Source organism: Oncorhynchus clarkii, chromosome 10 (assembly GCF_045791955.1).
Source record: "Oncorhynchus clarkii lewisi isolate Uvic-CL-2024 chromosome 10, UVic_Ocla_1.0, whole genome shotgun sequence".
Lineage (NCBI taxonomy): Eukaryota > Metazoa > Chordata > Actinopteri > Salmoniformes > Salmonidae > Oncorhynchus > Oncorhynchus clarkii.
In genome coordinates this window covers 65,535,291-65,557,353 of record NC_092156.1, presented here as the reverse complement: position 1 = coordinate 65,557,353, position 22,063 = coordinate 65,535,291, and the positions used below count along the sequence as shown (strand labels likewise).

Sequence of the window (22,063 nt, the reverse complement as noted above, 5' to 3'; positions counted from 1 at the left end):
TGAACGTGAACCCTCTCAGCCCCAGACCTCATTGTGGTAACTGAAATAATGACTGTCTACTGGCTCCTCCCTTCTCTATTCAGCCTCAGTTCAACCCAGTGGGAGGGAGTTTGCAGGAGTCTCCACTCCTCTCAGCTACAGAGAATAGAATACAGTAAGGCCTGGAAACACAAACATAATTTACTGTCAAATGGGGTTGGAGCTCACGTTGCTGGACGTAGAACAGCCTGAAATTATGTTCAATCTGTTTCATTTTTGTGTATCATTCTCAGCATTTATCATTTTTATTTATTTTTAACCTGTTATTTAACTAGGAAAGTCAGTTAAGAACAAATTCTTATTTACAATTACGGCCTACACCGGCCAAACCCTAACCAGGACGATGTTGGGCCAAATGTGCACCGCTCTATGGGATAATATAAATGTTATGTCTGTGAAGTGCACTGTTAAGGGTTTCAACAGAATCATATTCTGAAATGTAGGACATTTCTAGGTCTTGGACCCTCTGCAGGCAGGTTGCCACTACAATACGGCTCCAGCTGAGTCTTAATTGCTACATTTTGGCTAATTAATAGCGTGATAGGAGTGCTATTGAATTCCTGGAAAAGCCCAGCCTGCTAAGTAGGCACCCCCCGGGACCCTGTATTGAGGAACATTGTTGACATTTCAGAAAAATAGGTAGACTTTCATTGACAGTCAATGGCTTCAGCCTTATCTCTCCCTCTCCAGACCCCTGTGAAATCACTGTCCTTTTGTTAGGATGTCTGAGAGAGCTGGATGTTATTCACTCAGTGTAGTGGGTTGCCCAGGACAGGATAATATGTTCTGGGCAACAGTTTGTTTCATCTCACTATGGTTCTATACAGATACCAGTACACAAAGGGAACTATATTGATTTATCTCTATGTACCAGTACATGTTATCCATTATCCTGACGGCTCCATGCCTCCACCTCCATGTATTACTAGTCAGTCCAGTCAGTGGTTAGAAAAGGCCACTTGATCATCTATAGTCCTACTGTGCTACCCAGCTATGTCCTCAAAGCTATTTGTTACACCAGAAATACCCGACAGGATTGTAGACAGACATGAGTGAAGGAAGTGGCAACTTTAATATGACACCCATCACTACTCCCCTCCCTCTTCCTTCCCTCTCTTCACTCATCCTGTGCGGTTATCACGCCTGGATCAATCAGTCACCTGGGGGCTCTGTCTCAGTCAGCCAGTCTGGCTCTCCCTCTGCTCTGCTCTCAGTGGACTTCCCATCGCCATGGTAGCAGGGCCTGGTGGGGACAGTGAGCTCATTGTTGTGGCTCTATGAATGGTTCCTCCCATGTCTGGGTTGTGTTCATTAAAGGAATGTTTTGAAACGTAGTGAAACAGGGAGGTACTACCTGAACCTGTCCAATGAGAATACACATTTTTGTTTTTCCCAGGCAACATAACTTTTTTCATGCATTGTGGCCTACTGAACACAGTCCTGTATTCATTAGTGAGGCTTATGTAGGGAGATCCTACTAGAGAGGGACTGATTATCTGCACACTAAGGCACATACAGTGGGGCAAACAAGTATTTAGTCAGCCACCAATTGTAAAAGTTCTCCCACTTAAAAAGATGAGAGAGGCCTGTAATTTTCATCATAGGTACACTTCAACTATGACTGACAAAATGAGAGAAAAAAATCCAGAAAATCACATTGTAGGATTTTTAATGAATTTATTTGCAAATTATGGTGGAAAATAAGTATTTGGTCACCTACAAACAAGCAAGATTTCTGGCTCTCACAGACCTGTAACTTCTTCTTTAAGAGGCTCCTCTGTCCTCCACTCGTTACCTGTATTAATGGCACCTGTTTGAACTTGTTATCAGTATAAAAGACACCTGTCCACAACCTCAAACAGTCACACTCCACTATGGCCAAGACCAAAGAGCTGTCAAAGGACATCAGAAACAAAATTGTAGACCTGCACCAGGCTGGGAAGACTGAATCTGCAATAGGTAGGCAGCTTGGTTTGAAGAAATTAACTGTGGGAGCAATTATTAGGAAATGGAAGACTTACAAGACCACTGATAATCCCCCTAGATCTGGTGCTCCATGCAAGATCTCACCCCGTGGGGTCAAAATGATCACAAGAACGGTGAGCAAAAATCCCAGAACCACACGGGGGGACCTAGTGAATGACCTGCAGAGAGCTGGGACCAAAGTAACAAAGCCTACCATCAGTAACACACTACGCCGTCAGGGACTCAAATCCTGTAGTGCCAGACGTGTCCCCCTGCTTAAGCCAGTACACGTCCAGGCCCGTCTGAAGTTTGTTAGAGAGCATTTGGATGATACAGAAGAAGATTGGGAGAATGTCATATGGTCAGATGAAACAAAAATCTAACTTTTTGGTAAAAACTCAACTCGTCGTGTTTGAAAGACAAAGAATGCTGAGTTGCATCCAAAGAACACAATACCTACTGTGAAGCATGGGGGTGGAAACATCATGCTTTGGGGCTGTTTTTCTGTAAAGGGACCAGGACGACTGATCCGTGTAAAGGAAAGAATGAATGGGGCCATGTATCGTGAGATTTTGAGTGAAAACCTCCTTCCATCAGCAAGGGCATTGAAGATGAAACGTGGCTGGGTCTTTCAGCATGACAATGATCCCAAACACACCGCCCGGGCAACGAAGGAGTGGCTTCGTAAGAAGCATTTCAAGGTCCTGGAATGGCCTAGCCAGTCTCCAGATCTCAACCCCATAGAAAATCTTTGGAGGGAGTTGAAAGTCCGTGTTGCCCAGCAACAGCCCCAAAACATCACTGCTCTAGAGGAGATCTGCATGAAGGAATGGGCCAAAATACCAGCAACAGTGTGTGAAAACCTTGTGAAGACTTACAGAAAACGTTTGACCTCTGTCATTGCCAACAAAGGGTATATAACAAAGTATTATATAAATATATATAATATATATATATATATAATATATATAAACTTTTGTTATTGACCAAATACTTATTTTCCACCATAATTTGCAAATAAATTCATTAAAAATCCTACAATGTGATTTTCTGGATTTTTTTTTTAGTTGAAGTGTACCTATGATGAAAATTACAGGCCTCTCTCATCTTTTTAAGTGGGAGAACTTGCACAATTGGTGGCTGGCTAAATACTTTTTTGCCCCACTGTACATATAGAGGACAAAACAGCCTTATACACTTTCATATCAAGCTGATTTACCATCAATATATTTATTTATATTATGTGCACGTTACTGTTAGCGTTCATTTTGTTTATGGTTCACTGTCAATATAAATGCGATGTCACTTGATTTGTGGTTGTTCATTTACATTTCAGTACAGAATTCCGCAGGCAACAGTGGATTTGGAATATCACAAACCCAATTTATACACAATTGTAAATGCCTGGGCTTAAGATATTATATTGACATGACTCAGGCAAATGTAATCTTCGTAAAATCACAAACGATGCATCAGCTTTCCCCGATTTATTTCCCGTAGGACTTGAGTTGTATTCTCTCTCAATTCTTCCTCTTGTAATAGAGACTGTTGTGTTCATCTAGATCAATAAAGGCAGCAGCAGGCTGTCCGATAACGATTATTAACTGTCACTTATGAGTCCTCCCGAGAGAATATTACCAACATAACAAACCAACATGTTTCAGTCAATCTAATTTAGCCTGAACATCATTGTAAGCACTTTGGCAGAGTCTGAGAGAGTTTGTCTTATACTCTGGTGTACATGAAATAACTAATTTGATTTCAACTGTTACGATGACAGTAGCAATGGCATACTGTAATAGCTTTGTGTCTCTATTGCTAGTTGATTGATTTAACTTTGCTCTATCGAGGTTATCGAATAAACTTCAAGTTGACCAAAGACAATATTCAGTTCACTGCAAGAACTATCTCATCCTATTTGATCTTCTTAATTGTAAAATGATGGTGAAATTATCACAGATATACAGGTACTATATTCATTTCTATGGACATAACCCTGTACCTTCCCCGTTGTCCCTTCAGGTGGTAAAGATCCTGGAGAAGCATGATCCTCTCCGCAGCAACACCAGCAGCAACATGGCTGCCCTTGGTGTCATCGGCCTCTCCAGCGGCGGCCCCATGCGTTTTGGCGGGCCCATCCCGGGGGACGAGGCCAGCGCGGTGCAGAACTACGTGGAACACATGCTGTTCCTGCTCATGGAGGAGGACGCCGGCCAGGCGGGAGCCATGGGACCGATCCTGGAGTTTGTGGTGATGGAGAACGTCATGGAGAGGCTCTTTCTGTGGAGCCTGAGACGACAGTTTACTGATGATATGAAACTGGAGCAGCTCAAGGTAGGTGTAGAGGTTAGAGATGGTGGTCGGTAACTGGAGGGTTGGGGGGGTTGAATCCCTGGTCTGACAGGGAAATCTGGCAGAGGGTGAGGAGGGTGTCTCGGGGATTGGGATTAAGGAAAAAGACACATCTCAGTAACAACTGACAATAAAGTCATCTCCTTCTTCTAAGATGTACGAGATGATTGTGGGCCAGGCGCGGCAGCCCTTACTTCACCACAAACCTGTGTTACGACCCTTAATGATGCTCCTGTCGTCGTGCTCGGGGACAGCTGGCCCGGAGGTGGAGGCTGAGCTGGTGTCATTACTCAACCAACTGTGCTGTGTCTTGGCCAAGGACCAGTCTGTCCTGGAGCTCTTCTTCCATACCAGGTGAGCTTCTCACCTTACAATGTAAAGTGCTTTGAGATACTGCAAAATCTCTCTAGAAATCTCATCAATTATGATGATGATTATTATTACAGTGAGGACCAGGGGGCGGCCAACTTCCTGATCTTCTCCCTGCTGATCCCCTTCATCCACCGGGAGGGTCTGGTGGGCCAGCAGGCCCGGGACGCCCTGCTCCTCATCATGTCACTGTCTGCAGAGAACCAGCGCGTGGCCCAGCACATCGCAGAGAACACCTACTTTTGTCCGGTGAGGAGATGTCTGTCTTTATGATACTGTTGTCTTGCTCCTTTTGGTCTCTTTCACGTTCTGTCTGTGATTTGTGACTCTCGTTTTATGGCTCTGTATTTCTGTTTCTTAGGTCTCACTGTCCCTTTGCTCTTCTCTTGTTCTCTTTGTTTAGACTTTGTCCTCCCCCTCTCTCTATCTCCTCTGTATACATGTCATATGGATGATTGTTCTGCCCTTGACTCAATGTCCTATTAACTCATTGTACCAACTACCAAACAAGTTAATATCCCTGACCTCTCTTTGTCCCCTGATAGGCGTATGACATTCATAGCCCAAATATGCTTAGCCTACTGTATGCATAATAAACCAGGTTGAGGGAGAGTGGCGCTGTTGTATGTTAAATGTGAGGTATTTATATGCTTTTGATAATGTAACAAGCAACACACCCATGTTATTAAAAGGCTAAACTCAGCCCAGCTGTAAAAATAATTTATACACATCTTAGACTGTATATTTAAAATGTAAACTATTTAAAAAATATTTGTTTGATGAAACAAAATGGATGAACACAAGTCCATGATGATTGTAAATTATATTAATCGAATTGCACTAGACTGATGTAGTAACTTTGACCTGTGTTGTTGATTAGAATAATTATCAAACCATGCCACCATCTTGATGCATTAGCTCACCAGGGAAATAACTTGCTTTTGGATGGTAACTCTAAAATCACACAGCCATATGTCAATGCCCATTTTTATTGATGAAGCCGGGCAACAGGTAAATCAGCGGGTAACCTAGTGGTTAGAGCGTTGGGCCAGTAACCAAAAGGTTGCTGGATCGAATCCCCGAGCTGACAAGGTAAAAATCTGTCGTTCTGCCTCTGAACAAGGCAGTTAACCCACTGTTCCCCGGTAGGCCGTCATTGTACATAAGAATTTGTTCTTCTGACTTGCCTAGTTAAATAAAGGTTTTAAAAAAATCAACTAGAGGTCATTTTAGTAATGCTGCCTTTCTCCACTCACTTTCAGCTTTGAGGGAGGGGGAAGGGGGATGAAGCTTCTTATGCATTAAGCTCTCAAATAATCTGACCTATCACATGCATAGATTCACACACTAGTCGTTTGGATGTGAGACCATGAAGAGAGGGGACTTGGTAGATTTATAACATACAGTAGCATGGAACATGCTCCATGGAGCATGGAACATCAAAGCATGGAAGGGGACAACATCATTTATATCTGCGCCATAAACACCACTAGGAGTGAGGCCAGAGTGAACACATAAACACCACTAGGAGTGAGGCCAGAGTGAACACATAAACACCACTAGGAGTGAGGCCAGAGTGAACACATAAACACCACTAGGAGTGAGGCCAGAGTGAACACATAAACACCACTAAGAGTGAGGCCAGAGTGAACACATAAACACCACTAGGAGTGAGGCCAGAGTGAACACATAAACACCACTAGGAGTGAGGCCAGAGTGAACACATAAACACCACTAGGAGTGAGGCCAGAGTGAACACATAAACACCACTAGGAGTGAGGCCAGAGTGAACACATAAACACCACTAGGAGTGAGGCCAGAGTGAACACATAAACACCACTAGGAGTGAGGCCAGAGTGAACACATAAACACCACTAGGAGTGAGGCCAGAGTGAACACATAAACACCACTAGGAGTGAGGCCAGAGTGAACACATAAACACCACTAGGAGTGAGGCCAGAGTGAACACATAAACACCACTAGGAGTGAGGCCAGAGTGAACACATAAACACCACTAGGAGTGAGGCCAGAGTGAACACATAAACACCACTAGGAGTGAGGCCAGAGTGAACACATAAACACCACTAGGAGTGAGGCCAGAGTGAACACATAAACACCACTAGGAGTGAGGCCAGAGTGAACACATAAACACCACTAGGAGTGAGGCCAGAGTGAACACATAAACACCACTAAGAGTGAGGCCAGAGTGAACACATAAACACCACTAGGAGTGAGGCCAGAGTGAACACATAAACACCACTAAGAGTGAGGCCAGAGTGAACACATAAACACCACTAGGAGTGAGGCCAGAGTGAACACATAAATGCATAAAAGTCATTTGTGCCACACACTTCCCCACTCATAATTAATGTAATGTATGTTGCTCATATTTAATCTATACTGTAACCCATTAACTATAACTCTCTAAAGTGTCATCCTCAATGCACCAGTCTGCCCATCTAAATGTTTTTACGGTATCCCCCACAGAACACTTGTCCTGTTGCGACTAGTATCTTCACTATCAAACACTTCTGTTAAGCCGTTGTGGACTGACTATCTAGCTTGGCAGTGCTTAAACAGTGTCAACAGAATGTGTTTCAATCTCACCTGTATTGTGGAGAGACTGTACAGGCTGCATGGACCATAACCAGTTATGTAACAGTATTTGACGTAACTGCACAGCAGGAGTAGGCTACAATACCTCTTTGTCACAGGATTACCTGCCTAGCTTCCTACTGCCTGGATAAGCCAATGGAGAGACAGTGATATACCTGTACCAGGAAGTCAGAACAGAGGCCCATTCAGTTCCCTGGTTTAGAGGCATCACTCTATCCTGCCAAGGCATTTGAGCCCTTTGTGCAAAGTCATGGATAGTTATCTTTCACATGCACAAAAGGAAACTCATGCAAAGATTAAAGGAAACACACAATAATATTAGATCCTAGTTATTCCCAGCAACATGGTCACGTGATACCAGACCACAGTGTACAGTTTATATGGTGTAAGTAAGCAATAGCCTACTTGAAGGGGTTCCACTAAATGTGTCTCTCTCGCTCCTCTAGGTGCTGGCCACGGGGCTGAGCGGTCTCTACTCGTCTCTGCCCACCAAGCTGGAGGTGCCCGGTGAGGAGTGGCACTGCCTCCACAGAGAGGACTGGCTACAGATGCCCACCCTGGTCCAGTTCCTCAACTCACTGGAGTTCTGCAATGCAGTCATTCAGGTGGCTCACCCCAGCATCAGGGACCAGCTGGTCAGCTACATCTACAATGGCTTTCTGGTGCCTGTGTTGGCACCAGCCCTCCACAAGGTCAGTATAAACACAGCATGGATCGCACAGTATTACGTCCACCATTCCAGATCAATGTCAGACCAGTCACTACTTCCAGGAAGATTGGATGGAAGAATGCAGCGTATTTGTATCCAGCCTACTGATGGTTGTGTGTTTCTCTCTAGCTGACCCTGGAGGAGGTGATGACTACCACGGCCTATCTGGACCTGTTCGTGCGGTCGGTGTCAGAGCCGATCCTGCTGCAGACCTTCCTCTCCTTCATCCTCCTCCACCGCCACGAGAACGTCCACATCCTGGACACGCTGGTCAGCCGCATCAACACACCCTTCCAGGTAACGTCCACATCCTGGACACGCTGGTCAGCCGCATCAACACACCCTTCCAGGTAACGTCCACATCCTGGACACGCTGATCAGCCGCATCAACACACCCTTCCAGGTAACGTCCACATCCTGGACACGCTGATCAGCCGCATCGACACACCCTTCCAGGTAACGTCCACATCCTGGACACGCTGGTCAGCCGCATCGACACACCCTTCCAGGTAACGTCCACATCCTGGACACGCTGGTCAGCCGCATCGACACACCCTTCCAGGTAACGTCCACATCCTGGACACGCTGGTCAGCCACATCCACACACCCTTCCAGGTAACGCCGACATCCTGGACACGCTGGTCAGCCGCATCAACACACCCTTCCAGGTAACGTCCACATCCTGGACACTCTGGTCGGCCGCATCCACACACCCTTCCAGGTAACGTCCACATCCTGGACACTCTGGTCGGCCACATCCACACACCCTTCCAGGTAACGTCCACGTCCTGGACACTCTGGTCGGCCACATCCACACACCCTTCCAGGTAACGCCCACATCCTGGACACTCTGGTCAGCCGCATCAACACACCCTTCCAGGTAACGTCCACATCCTGGACACGCTGATCAGCCGCATCGACACACCCTTCCAGGTAACGTCCACATCCTGGACACGCTGGTCAGCCGCATCGACACACCCTTCCAGGTAACGTCCACATCCTGGACACTCTGGTCAGCCGCATCGGCACACCCTTCCAGGTAACGTCCACATCCTGGACACGCTGGTCAGCCGCATCGACACACCAGGTACGGGAGTGAGTCTGCAGGCTGAGGCACCTGCTCAGCACATATGTCAACATCCCTTTTCAGATCCGTGAGCCTTCGTGCTAGCACTCACAAGTACACACAACCGCACACAGTTGCAAAACATATTGATTACTGTGCATATTTCAACATAGAGTCTCCTAATAACACTTAGTAAATAGCCAGGCCTCCTCAACCTGACATAAATTAGATCCTTCAGAAAGTTGTCTGTGAATCTTGCTGCTATGCTCATGCTCATGTTTAAAATAACTGAGACTTGTTTTGGAGTAAAATAGTTTCCCCAGAGGCCGTTTCCTAATAATTTAAGCGAATATTTAAAATGTCAGTATCAAAGACAGCAGATTGTTGCCATGGAAATGCGCAATAACTATCTAATTAGTCATTGGACTCATGATACAAGGCAAGTAAATATTAGGAAATGTAATGTCTAGTTCAAACAGGGGGAATTGCTGGAAAGGCTTCATTCATTAACATCAAACAGAGGCTTGTCAATTGAAACGTTCAAGTGCTCTCTTCACAGGACTACTCAACTGTGAAAAACGCTCCTGGGCTGATTTGTACTCTACAGGGTAGAAAACAACACTTCTCTGATACCTGCAGCCCATTTAACATTGATGGTTTTGAAAAGGACAACACAGAGTTACACATGGAATAAACAAATGTACAGTCAATAACACAATAGAAAAAGTCTATATACACTGTGTGCAAATGGCGTAAGGCGGTATGGCAATAAATAGGCCATAGTAGCGAAGTAATTACAATTTAGCAAATTAACACTGGAGTGATAGATGTGCAGATGATGATGTGCAAGTAGAAATGCTGGTGTGGAAAAGAGTAAAAAAGTAAAAAACAATATGGAGCTGAGGTAGGTAGATTGGATGGGCTATTTACATATGGGCTGTGTACAGCTGCAGCGATCGGTAAGCTGCTCTGACAGCTGATGCTTAAAGTTAGTGAGGGAGATATAAGTCTCCAGCTTCAGTGATTTTAGCAATTTGTTCCAGTCATTGGCAGCAGAGAACTGGAAGGAAAGGCGGCCAAAGGGGGTGTTGGCTTTGGGGATGACCAGTGAGATATACCTGCTGGAGTGCGTGCTACGGGTAGGTGTTGTTATGGTGACCAGTGAGCAGAGATAAAGCGGAGCTTTACATAGCAAAGACTTATAGAGGACCTGGAGCCAGTGGGTCTGGCGACGAAAATGTAGCGAGGGCCAGCTGATGAGAGCATACAGGTCGCAGTGGTGGGTGGTATATGGGGCTTTGGTGACAAAACGGATGGCACTGTGATAGACTGCATCCAGTTTGCTGAGTAGAATGTTGGAGGCTATTTTGTAAAGGACATAGCCAAAGTCGAGGATTGGTAGGATAGTCAGTTTTTTGAGGGTATGTTTGGCAGCATGAGTGAAGGAGGCTTTGTTGCGAAATAGGAAGCCGATTCTAGATTTGATATTGGATTGGAGATGTTTAATATGAGTCTGGAAGGAGAGTTTACAGTCTAACCAGACACCTAGGTATTTGTAGTTGTCTACATATTCTAAGTCAGAACTGTCCAGACTAGTGAAGCTAGTCGGGCAGGCGGGCAGCGATCGGTTGAAAAGCATGCATTTAGTTTTACTAGCGTTTAAGAGCAGTTGGAGGCCACGGAAGGAGTGTTGTATGGCATTGAAGCTCGTTTGGAGGTTTGTTAACACAGTGTCCAATGAATGGCCAGATGTATACAGAGTGGTGTTGTCTGCGTAGAGGTGGATCAGGGAATCACCCGCAGCAAGAGCGACATCGTTGATATATACAGAGAAAAGAGTCGGCCCGAGAATTGAACCCTGTGGTACCCCCATAGAGACTGCCAGAGGTCCGGACAACAGGCCCTCTGATTTGACACACTGAACTTTATCTGAGAAGAAGTTGGTGAACCTGGCGAGGCAGTCATTTGAGAGGCCAAGGCTATTGAGTCTGCTGATAAGAATGCGGTGATTGACAGAGTCGAAAGCGTTGGCCAGGTCGACTCACTCTTGGTGAGTCGCCCCATTCCAAACCCTCAAATGGACAGACATTTCCTTACTCTTATCATTATTCAGCTGTCAGCAACTCCGACAGATAGGCAGGCATACACCTGTTTCCACACAATCCAACTTAATCAAGACATACACCATGCCTAAAATATAACACATTAAGGACATAGGGGCAGTATTAGCTGGTTACATGCCAACTAAGTGAAGTTGCATCAGGGATACTTACTAAACAAGTATCGTCAAATGCTGTGACTTCAGGCTGTCCATGGTCACTCTGCAACATTTAAACAGGTATGATGCCACGCGCCACAGGCAGCCATTTTGAAATTCAGCCTTGGTAATCTCTTACTTGTTAATCCAGCCTTGTGATGTATTCCGGTCCTCTGAGGCCTTTGTTTCATCTTGTGATGTTTATCTTCTTGGTGTTTTCCAGCTGGGTACTGTGTCTCTGGCGCTGTTCCAGACTCTCATTGGACTGTACTGTGAGGATGTGATGCTGCAGCTCATCTTGAGGTGAGTGTGTGGGGCCTGTTCCATGTTCTATGTTCATGAGGATATTATATGGAACATTTGGGGTGTCTGATGTCTTTCTTTGTATACCTAGTTTTTTTTCTTTTCTCCCCAATTTCGTGGTATCCAATTGTTAGTAATTACTATCTTGTCTCATCGCTACAACTCCCATACGAGCTCGGGAGAGACGAAGGTCGAAAGCCATGCGTCCTCCGAAACACAACCCAACCAAGCCACACTGCTTCTTAACACAGCACGCATCCAACCCGGAAGCCAGCCGCACCAATGTGTCGGAGGAAACACCGTGCACCTGGCGACCTTGGTTAGCGTGCACTGCGCCCGGCCCACCACAGGAGTCGCTGGTGTGCAATGAGACAAGGATATCCCTACCGGCCATACCCTCCCTAACCCGGACGATGCTAGGCCAATTGTGCGTCGCCCCACGGACCTCCCGGTCGCGGCCGGCTGCGACAGAGCCTGGGCACGAACCCAGAGTCTCTGGTGGCACAGCTAGCGCTGCGATGCAGTGCCCTAGACCACTGCGCCACCCGGGAGGCCCTGTATACCTAGTTGATGTGTACACACACTTACAAATTCAGTTTCTCACAGCTGATTGGTTTACAATGTGATGAGACCTTACTCCGCTTTTACTCCTTAACACCCAAACACCGACCTATCTGCATTTCTTGGTACAACCATAACCCCCCGTCCTCCTCCTAACCCAAGTCTCAGTTCCCCCTGCTGGGGCTCCCTAACAGGATCTACCCCCCCTCCTCTGGTTCTCCAGGTACCTGATTCCCTGTAATCACATGATGCTGAGCCAGAGACGTGTGGTGAAGGAGAGAGACTTCTACTCTGTGTCGGCCGCTAAGATCCTGGCGCTCACACCCTCCTGCTGCTCCCCCGAACACAGCCCCCCACCCCTCAGACAGCTGGACTCCATCCTCTGGTCAAAGGGTACAGACAACAGTCCTAACACTGGCACCATGGGTAAGATAGGTTCACTGGAGATTTCTAGATGGTTCTGTACTTTATATATGCCTATCACTAGGACAAGACAGTGTAACGTGCCGCATGCGGAGGTAAAGTGGAATTAACCCCCTATTTAACCAGTTGCTTTCTATTTGAAGGTGATCTTTTGAATGCATCAATGATTCTCAGAGAATAAACTGTTACTTCTGAAGGATTTTAACAGTGGGTTTCATTATTATAGGTCGAGAGATAGACAATCTAGTTTCCTTTGTTTCAAGTGGCCTGAATATTTGTGTTTGGGATTTTAGGCCATGTGCTGCAGCTTAGTCTGAGTAGACGAAACAAATTAAGATCACATTTGATCCTAATCTGATTCACACTTCCCTCTCTTCTGTATTCACAATCGCAACTTCAATGAGCTCTACGCTGAGCCAAAATCTCCAACACACAAAAAGTTCCTTCACTGAGTTGCGACTAGTCATAACATTGTTGGTGGCGAGCGCTTTGACCTAATTTGTGGAGGTGGTATTTACCTAAAACCAACAAAACACAAACCACACAGGGAACACTTAAACTAGCAATCCCGGATCCGGGAGCGTAATCATAGCCTCAAACGAATTAGCATAACGCAGTGGACATAAATACCCCTAGAAAATGTTCCTATTCATGAAAATCACAAATGAAATATATTGAGACACAGCTTAGCCTTTTGTTAATCACACTGTCATCTTAGATTTTCAAAATATGCGTTACAGCCAACGCTAGACAAGCATTTGTGTAAGTTTATTATGGCATAATGCTATGCTAGGCTCTGCTGGCAGCAGGCAACATTTTCACGAAAATAAGAAAAGCAATCAAATTAAATCATTTATCTTTGAAGAACTTCGGATGTTTTCACTCAGGAGACTCCCAGTTAGATAGCAAATGTTCCTTTTTTCCAAAAATATTATTTTTGTAAGCGAAATAGCTCCCGTTTGTTCATCATGCTTGGCTGAGAAATCGACCGGAAAATGCTATCACGACAACGGCAAACTTTTTTCCAAATTAGCTCCATAATATCGACAGAAACATGGTAAACGTTGTTTAGAATCAATCCCCAAGGTGTTTTTAACATATCTATTTGATAATATATCCGTCGAGGCAATTGGTTTCTCATAAGAAGCGATTGGAAAAATGGCTACCTCAGTATTTTACGCAAGATTTTCTGCGGGAGACATCATGTGACCACTTGCTAAATGTGGTCCCTTACGGCTATTCTTCAAGGGTTAGGGTTAGAAAATACATCACAATGTAAAAATACATCACAATGCTGTAGACACCTTGGGGAATACGTAGAAAACGTAAGCTCATTCGTAGCTCATTCACAGCCATATAAGGAGTCATTGGCATGAGGCGGTTTTAAAAAATGCGGCACTTCCTGATTGGATTTTTATCTGGGTTTCGCCTGTAACATCAGTTCTGTTGCACTCACAGACAATATCTTTGCAGTTTTGGAAACGTCAGAGTGTTTTCTATCCAAAGCTGTCAATTATATGCATAGTCGAGCATCTTTTCGTGACAAAATATCTTGTTTAAAACGGGAACGTTTTTTATCCAAAAATTAAAATACTGCCCTCTAGTCGTAAAAGGTTAAACAACACAATGTAACTCCAAGTCAATCACACTTCTGTGAAATCAAACTGTCCACTTGATTGACAATAAATTGCACATGCTGTTGTGCAAATGGACAACAGGTGGAAATTATAGGCAATTAGCAAGACACCCCCAATAAAGGAGTGGTTCTGCAGGTGGTGACCACAGACCACTTCTCAGTTCCTATGCTTCCTGGCTGATGTTTTGGTCACTTTTGAATGCTGGCGGTGCTTTCACTCTAGTGGTAGCATGAGACGAAGTCTACAACCCACACAAGTGGCTCAGGTAGTGCAGCTCATCCTGGATGGCACATCAATGCGAGCTGTGGCAAGAAGGTTTGCTGTGTCTGTCAGCGTAGTGTCCAGAGCATGGAGGGCTACCAGGAGACAGGCCAGTACATCAGGAGACGTGGAAGAGGCCATAGGAGGGCAACAACCCAGCAGCAGGACCGCTACCTCCGCCTTTATGCAAGGAGGAGCAGGAGGAGCACTGCCAGAGCCCGGCAAAATGACCTCCAGCATGCCACAAATGTGCATGTGTCTGCTCAAATGGTCAAAAACAGACTCCATGAGGGTGGTATGAGGGCCCGACGTCCACAGGTGGGGGTTGTGCTTACAGTCCAACACTGTGCAGGACGTTTGGCATTTGCCAGAGAACACCAAGATTGGCAAATTCGCCACTGGCGCCCTGTGCTCTTCACAGATGAAAGCAGGTTCACACTGAGCACATGTGACAGACGTGACAGTCTGGAGACGCCGTGGAGAATGTTCTGCTGCCTGCAACATCCTCCAACATGGTTTGGCGGTGGGTCAGTCATGGTGTGGGGTGGCATTTCTTTGGGGGGCCGCACAGCCTTCCATGTGCTCGCCAGAGGTAGCCTGACTGCCATTAGGTACCAAGATGAGATCCTCAGACCCCTTGTGAGACCATATGCTGGTGCGGTTGGCCCTGCTGGTGCGGTTGGTTCCTCCTAATGGAAGACAATGCTAGACCTCATGTGGCTGGAGTGTGTCAGCAGTTCCTGCAAGAGGAAGGCATTGATGCTATGGACTGGCCCGCCCGTTCCCCAGACCTGAATCCAATTGAGCACATCTGGGACATCATGTCTCGCTCCATCCACCAACGCCACGTTGCACCACAGACTGTCCAGGAGTTGACGGATGCTTTAGTCCAGGTCTGAGAGGAGATCCCTCAGGAGACCATCCGCCACCTCATCAGGAGCATGCCCAGGCGTTGTAGGGAGGTCATACAGGCATGTGGAGGCCACACACACTACTGAGCCTCATTTTGACTTGTTTTAAGGACATTACATCAAAGTTGGATCAGCCTGTAGTGTGGTTTTCCACTTTAATTTTGAGTGACTCCAAATCCAGACCTCCATGGGTTGATACATTTGATTTCCATTGATAATTTTTGTGTGATTTTGTTGTCAGCACATTCAACTATGTAAAGAAAAAAGTATATAATAAGAATATTTCATTCATTCAGATCTAGGATGTGTTATTTTAGTGTTCCCTTTATTTTTTCGAGCAGTGTATATAGTACAACAGGAAATGCTGTCGGCAACAGGCCTCTCTGCCTCTCTCTGCCCTGTGTGCCAAACTGGCCCCGCAAGTGATTTTTTTTGGCTCCCCAAGAAGTCTGTAAAATCACCAGGAATTCAGCAAATAAATTATTTAATCTAGGAAATCTTTTACCAAGTATTCCCACAAATAAAATAATAGATACAATCTCTGTTTGCGCTTAGTTGTGGTCAATTTGCAGTGTACAAATTATTACGATTATTTTCCGCCCATTTGCTCAGACAAAAATGGTCCGCTGAATGTAGTTTCCTATCCCCGTAGTAGAACATGTCCTATTGATATTCCTATCCCCGTAGTAGAACATGTTCTATTGATATTCCTATCCCCGTAGTAGAAAGCGTTCTATTGATAATGCATTATTCCTATCCCCGTAGAAGAACATGTTCTATTGATATTCCTATCCCCGTAGTAGAACATGTTCTATTGATAATGCATTATTCCTATCCCCGTAGTAGAACATGTTCTATTGATAATGCATTATTCCTATCCCCGTAGTAGAACGTGTTCTATTGATAATGCATTATTCCTATCCCCGTAGTAGAACGTGTTCTATTGATACTGCATTATTCCTATCCCCGTAGTAGAACGTGTTCTATTGATAATGCATTATTCCTATCCCCGTAGAAGAACGCGTTCTATTGATACTGCATTATTCCTATCCATTTACTATTCCTTATTAAGAGTCATTCAAACATCCATCAGTTATGGTTCTGTTTGATTTTTACATGAAGTCTCATGTTGTCAGATTAATAACATAAGAGGCCTTATTAGAAAGTGTTTTTATCAACTCATTAAATCTCAATTAAATCAGTTTAGCCTCCTGTGGTTAATTGTCAACGTCATTAGTTCTGCTGTGCGTGAATTCAGTGCGCATGCAGCGCAGTGTGTCAGCCAGGATTAGTTATATTATTCATCGCACTGACTTGTTCTGTTTCCTGTCTGTCTGCCTGCCTGTCTCTCTCTGTCTCTGCCTCTCTCTGTCTCTGTCTCTCTCTGTCTCTGTCTCTCTCTCTCTCTCTGTCTCTCTTTGTCTGTCTCTGTCTCACTGTTTGTCTGTCTCTGTCTGTGTCTGTCTCTCTGTGTGTTTGTGTCTCTCTGTCTATCACTGTTAGATCCATTACTGACTTGTAGTGCTCCCTGTCTTTCTGTCTGTTTTTCAGAGACCGAGGAGTCCTTTTTGGAGGAGGATGGCTCGGGCTACTCCTGCGTCATCGGCTCTGAGATCTACCTGGACGTCAACTACCTGCACTACCTTTACAACGCCCGCCTGGGCATCAGCAGCTGCACCCGGGCCTGCCAGGTGTGGTCAGCCCCCTACGATGGAGAGGACCCCCCTCCAGAGGAGTACCAACCCAGTGCCCTGGAGGAGGCTGGGGCCAGGGGACGCCAAGCCCAGACAGTCAACCCCAAGAGGTCACATCCACATCCACGGCCTCGTCCCCCCTGCCCGCCCCAGACCACAGACCCAGCCCCTACTAATCAACTAGAGCTGGAGTGGGACGATAGTTATGATGCCGGTCCGGTGGTGTCCCCCGAGGCTGCTGCTGCTGAGAGTAGTAGACCTCCACAGCCGCCTGCAGCCGAGCCGCCCAAACACATCCAGGAGATGAGGAGGACTGCCATCATGCTGGTTAAGGGTTCCTACATCGAGGAGTCCGACTTCCAGGATGATGTCATGGTCTACGACCTTGTGGCAAAGAAGGACGCCCGCGATACTGTGGATCGCCGCAGACCCAGCAGGGAGACACTACCGGAATCTGAAATGGACTCAGAATTTAACCTTGAGGAGGACCATTTCAAAGTATCCAGTCTACAGGAGAAGGATGAGGTCCCCCTCAGCAATGGCCTGAGTCTTCCACTCCATCCCACCAACATGGAGGTCAACAGCTCGGAGGTCACAATGGGGTCAAAGGAGGTCAAAGCTCATGTTACGGACCACAACTCCAACCTCCAGAGCCCCTTGGCTACTGAGGTGGGGGACGACCTCATGGATCAGTACGAGGAGCTGATTCGTACGCTGGGCAGAGACGAGGCTGGGACTGGGGGGAGCAGCCCTGTGAAAACGGTGGACAAAGAGTTCCGGAATCCTGTTGTCACCCCCATGGAGGAGGACGAGGTGGACTTCAGCTCCTTCTCTGTGGATACGCCTGAGCTGGAGAAGCAGCACTTGTCCCTGTTTGGGACCAAGCTCCGCAGTGGGAGCACTAGGAGTCATTCTGTGCCTTTTACAGGTAAGATAAAACAACATACTCAGAAATAAAAGCCTTAACTTTTGTACAATATCTTCACCAGGTTTGAAGGTCAGCTCTCTAACACGTGTCAAGAATTTGCTGAAGAATCACAACGTGGTTATCTTACAATGCATTTGACTCATAGCGAGAGAGAGAGGCTTTACTCAGACTGTCAAACCTGGTTAAATAACCAGCCTTAAAGTAAGACAGATAAAACTTCAGTCTGAGTAAAGTCTCTCTCTCTCTCTCTTCCTGTGTAGATTGAAGTATTATCTGCCTTACTTTAAGGCTTGTTCTTGATCTTTAACCAGGTTTGACAATCTGAGTGAAGACTCTCTTTCTCTCTTCCTGTAGGGCCATTTGTCAGTGTGCTGTTGTCACGTCTGGAGAACATGCTGGATAACTCTCTCCATGTCAACCTCCTGCTGACTGGTATACTGGCCCAGCTGGCTGCCTACCCCCAGCCCCTGCTGCAATCTTTCCTCCTCAACACCAACATGGTGTTCCAGCCCAGCGTGCGCTCACTCTATCAGGTACAGATAGTGTGTGTGTGTGTGCACGACTGTGAGTGTGACTGTCACCAGCCCAGTGTCCACTCCCGCTCCTAGATTCCATTAATTCTGTCAGTGTGTCTGTCCATCTATCTCTGACTATGTTTTGACTTTCAGTCTATCTGTATCCTTTGTTCTCTCTCATTGACTTTGAGGCAGAGATGGACACAGTCCTACTGTTAAAATGCTCATCATAGACACTGCAATGCACGCCTACTCAAAAGAGAGACAACTCTCTTAGTAAACATTTCACTCTGCTCCATTTAGTAAGCATTAGAGGTGTAAAAACGTTCCCCCAAAAAACTGTTTGCTTTTCACTCTCACCGCTCTAAGCTGTTTAAACCTTTGGAGACTCATGAAACAACCAGAAAACCTGTTAGAAGTTTGAGAGGAGGGATCCGTTATGAATAGTATTAATTAGAGAGGAGATTATGAATACTATGTTGTGTCCCAAATGGAACCTTATTCCCAATATAGTGCACTACTTTTAACCAGAGCCTTATGGACCCGGGGTAAAAGTAGTGCACTATATAGGTGATAGGGTGCCATTTGGGACGCAACCTATGAGCGGCGTACACTTAACGTGGCAATGAAAACAGAGTTCAAAATGGCTGTGAAACAAGTCTAGTGAGACTTTAACACAGTGTTTTTCTCTCCTGTCGGCTGATTCATGCATAATTGAATAGAGGATGTGTAAACAAGTAAATCAAAATGGAATGGGGATGTTTGAAAGCTCGCATTAAAGGGAATGTTTGGATGGGGATGAAAGGGGATGGCGAGTTGTTGACGTACAAACACTGGGTACTTCATTTTCATTAGGGTCCAGATTAAAAGAGGTGGATTGTTTGTCATGGAGATGAATACGGTTTGGTTCTCTCATCATCAGTGTGTCTTGTCTTGCTTAATGCCCTTGTTTTGTCTGGTTTATGCCTCTGGTTTTGTTTTCAATCGTGTGATATGCTTTTATACAAAAGCTACCCGTTTTACACCTGATAGTGTGTATAGCAATACTCTTGGCATCAAGTACGCAAAGCCTGTTGGCTTAATTCAGTCAAAACAAATGTACACTTTCTTTGATAAGGCGTCTTGCGCTGTGGAAATGCAACGATCGCATTCATTTTTCTCAATACAATGTTTTATGCGTGCAAAAAAACGAAACAATTCAGCATGGTGATCTCATTGATCCACCATCTTGTTTCAAGGTAAGCTCGTGAGATCAGGATAGCCGAACGAGACTACCTCATTGTAGCTTTGATACAATATTTATCCTGTACTTTCTGTGCTCTGGCAGCTACAGTGCCTTCAGAAAGTATTCACACCCCTTGACTTTTTCCATATTCTGATGTGTTACAGCCTGAATTTAAAATGGATTTAATTTAGATTTTGTGTCACTGATCTACACAAAATACCCCATAATATCAAAGTGGAATTTTGTTAGTAGAACGTTTTTGAAATGTAATAAAAAATTCAATGCTGAAATGTATTGTCCAAGTATTCAACCCCTTTGTTATGGCAAACCTAAGTAAGTTCAGGAGTAAAAATGTGCTTAACAAATCACATAAATTGAATGGACTCATTCTGTGTTCAATAATAGTGGTTAACAGGATTTCAGAATGACTACCCCAAACATAAAATTATCTGTAAGGTCCCTCAGTCAAGTAATACATTTCAAGCACAGATTCAAAGACCAGGGAGGTTTTTCAATGCCTCGCAAAGAAGGGCATTGATAGGTAGATAAAATGTTAAAAAGCAAACGCTGAATATTTATTTGAGCATGGTGACACCCAGTCATTACAAAGATTCAGGTGTCCTTCCTAACTCATTTGCCGGCGAGGAAGGAAACTGCTCAGGGATTTCACCATGAGGCCAATGATGATTTTAAAACGGTTACAGAGTTTAATGGCTGTGTAATGAGGAAGCTGAGAATAGATCAACAACATTGTAGTTACTCCACCATACTAACCTAAATGACAGAGTGAAAAGAAGGAAGCCTGAACAGAATAAAAAATATTCCAAAACATGCATTCTGTTTGCAACAAGACACTTAAGTAATACTGCAAAGCATGAAGCAAAGAAAATAACTTTTTTGGCCCTGAATACAAAGCTTTGTTTGGGACAAATTCAACACAACACATGACTGATTACCACTCTTCATATTTTCAAACATGGTGTTGGCTGCATCATGTTATGAGAATGCTTGTCATCGGCAAGGACTAAGGAGTTTTTTAGGATAAAAATAAATGGAATACAGCTAAGCACAGGCAAAGTCCTAGAGGAAAACCTGATTCAGTCTTCTTTCCAACAGACACTGGAAGACTAATTCACCTTTCAGCAGGAAAATAACCTAAAACACAAGGCCATATTTATACTGCCGTTGCTTACCAAGAGGACATTGAATGTTCCTGAATGGCCGAGTTACAGTTTTAACTTAAATCGGTTTGAAAATCTATGGCTAAAACTTGAAAATAGCTTTCTAGCAATGATCAACAACCAACTTGACAGAGCTTGAATAATATCTTGAATAATAATGGGCAAATATTGTACAATTCAGCTATGCAAAGCTCTTAGAGATTTACCCAGAAAGACTCACAACTGTAATCACTGCCAAAGGTGATTCTAACACGTATTGTCTCAGTGGGTGAATAATTATCTAATCAAGATGTATTAGTGTTTTATTTGTCATAAACGTTTTAATAAATGTTCACATTTTTCTTCCACTTTGACAGAGTATTTGGTGTAGATCGTTACAATTAAATCCATATTTAATCCCTCTTTGTAACACAACAAAAAAGTCAAGGGGTGTGAATACTTTCTGAAGGCACTGTATTTCCTGTCTGATGTTCTACTGATGTTACTATATATGTGTTTCCATATCAGGTACTAGCCTCCCTTAAGAACCAGATAGAGCAGCAGGCCTCGACCAAGAAGGACTTCCCAGAGCTGATCACCTCCGCCCAGCACTGCCTCCTGGCCAGGGAGAGTTCACTCAAGGGTCAAGGTGAAACTTGATTAACTACAGTACCCATAATGCTCTGTCCTACATATCCGGTTCCATGTTAGTAAAGATTTGTTCAATGTTGAATTCTGAGCTTTATTGTGAGCTATCCTATGAGCATCATTAGAATGTAATTTAGGTCTGTTTTGTAGCCAATAGCCAGGTCATTGAGATTAGAATAGATACAGGCAAAGCTTCCAGAGGATTTGAGGCAATATCCTAGATCATAAGACCAGTAATGAGCCTAGAAATAACGTTGTTTCTAATCACTGCAATGCAATGAAGCACCACTGAAAGATTAAAACTGTATCTGTGCTTAGTTTGTGTTGTTTGGTTCCTCCTCGAGAATACATTCAGCTTGGTCATGAAGCGTTGCAGAAACAACTCAGGTCCTTCTGACGTTCTTCTTCTCATACTTCTCCAGTC

At 44.8% G+C, this 22,063-nt stretch overlaps 1 protein-coding gene across 2 annotated transcripts in view; it reads left to right on the top strand.

The window, feature by feature from the left end:
• The window catches only part of LOC139419007 (FHF complex subunit HOOK-interacting protein 1A-like), a 48,308-nt gene that overhangs the window by 23,024 nt on the left and 3,221 nt on the right, over positions 1 to 22,063 (top strand). For both annotated transcript variants that reach the window (XM_071168821.1, XM_071168822.1), the window contains 10 exons: positions 4,027 to 4,338; positions 4,511 to 4,710; positions 4,803 to 4,974; positions 7,788 to 8,033; positions 8,180 to 8,347; positions 11,597 to 11,676; positions 12,461 to 12,663; positions 17,021 to 18,091; positions 18,446 to 18,624; positions 21,520 to 21,640. In XM_071168821.1, the coding sequence (XP_071024922.1) occupies positions 4,027 to 4,338; positions 4,511 to 4,710; positions 4,803 to 4,974; positions 7,788 to 8,033; positions 8,180 to 8,347; positions 11,597 to 11,676; positions 12,461 to 12,663; positions 17,021 to 18,091; positions 18,446 to 18,624; positions 21,520 to 21,640 (2,752 nt within the window). The remainder of the gene's footprint in view (positions 1 to 4,026; positions 4,339 to 4,510; positions 4,711 to 4,802; positions 4,975 to 7,787; positions 8,034 to 8,179; positions 8,348 to 11,596; positions 11,677 to 12,460; positions 12,664 to 17,020; positions 18,092 to 18,445; positions 18,625 to 21,519; positions 21,641 to 22,063) is intronic.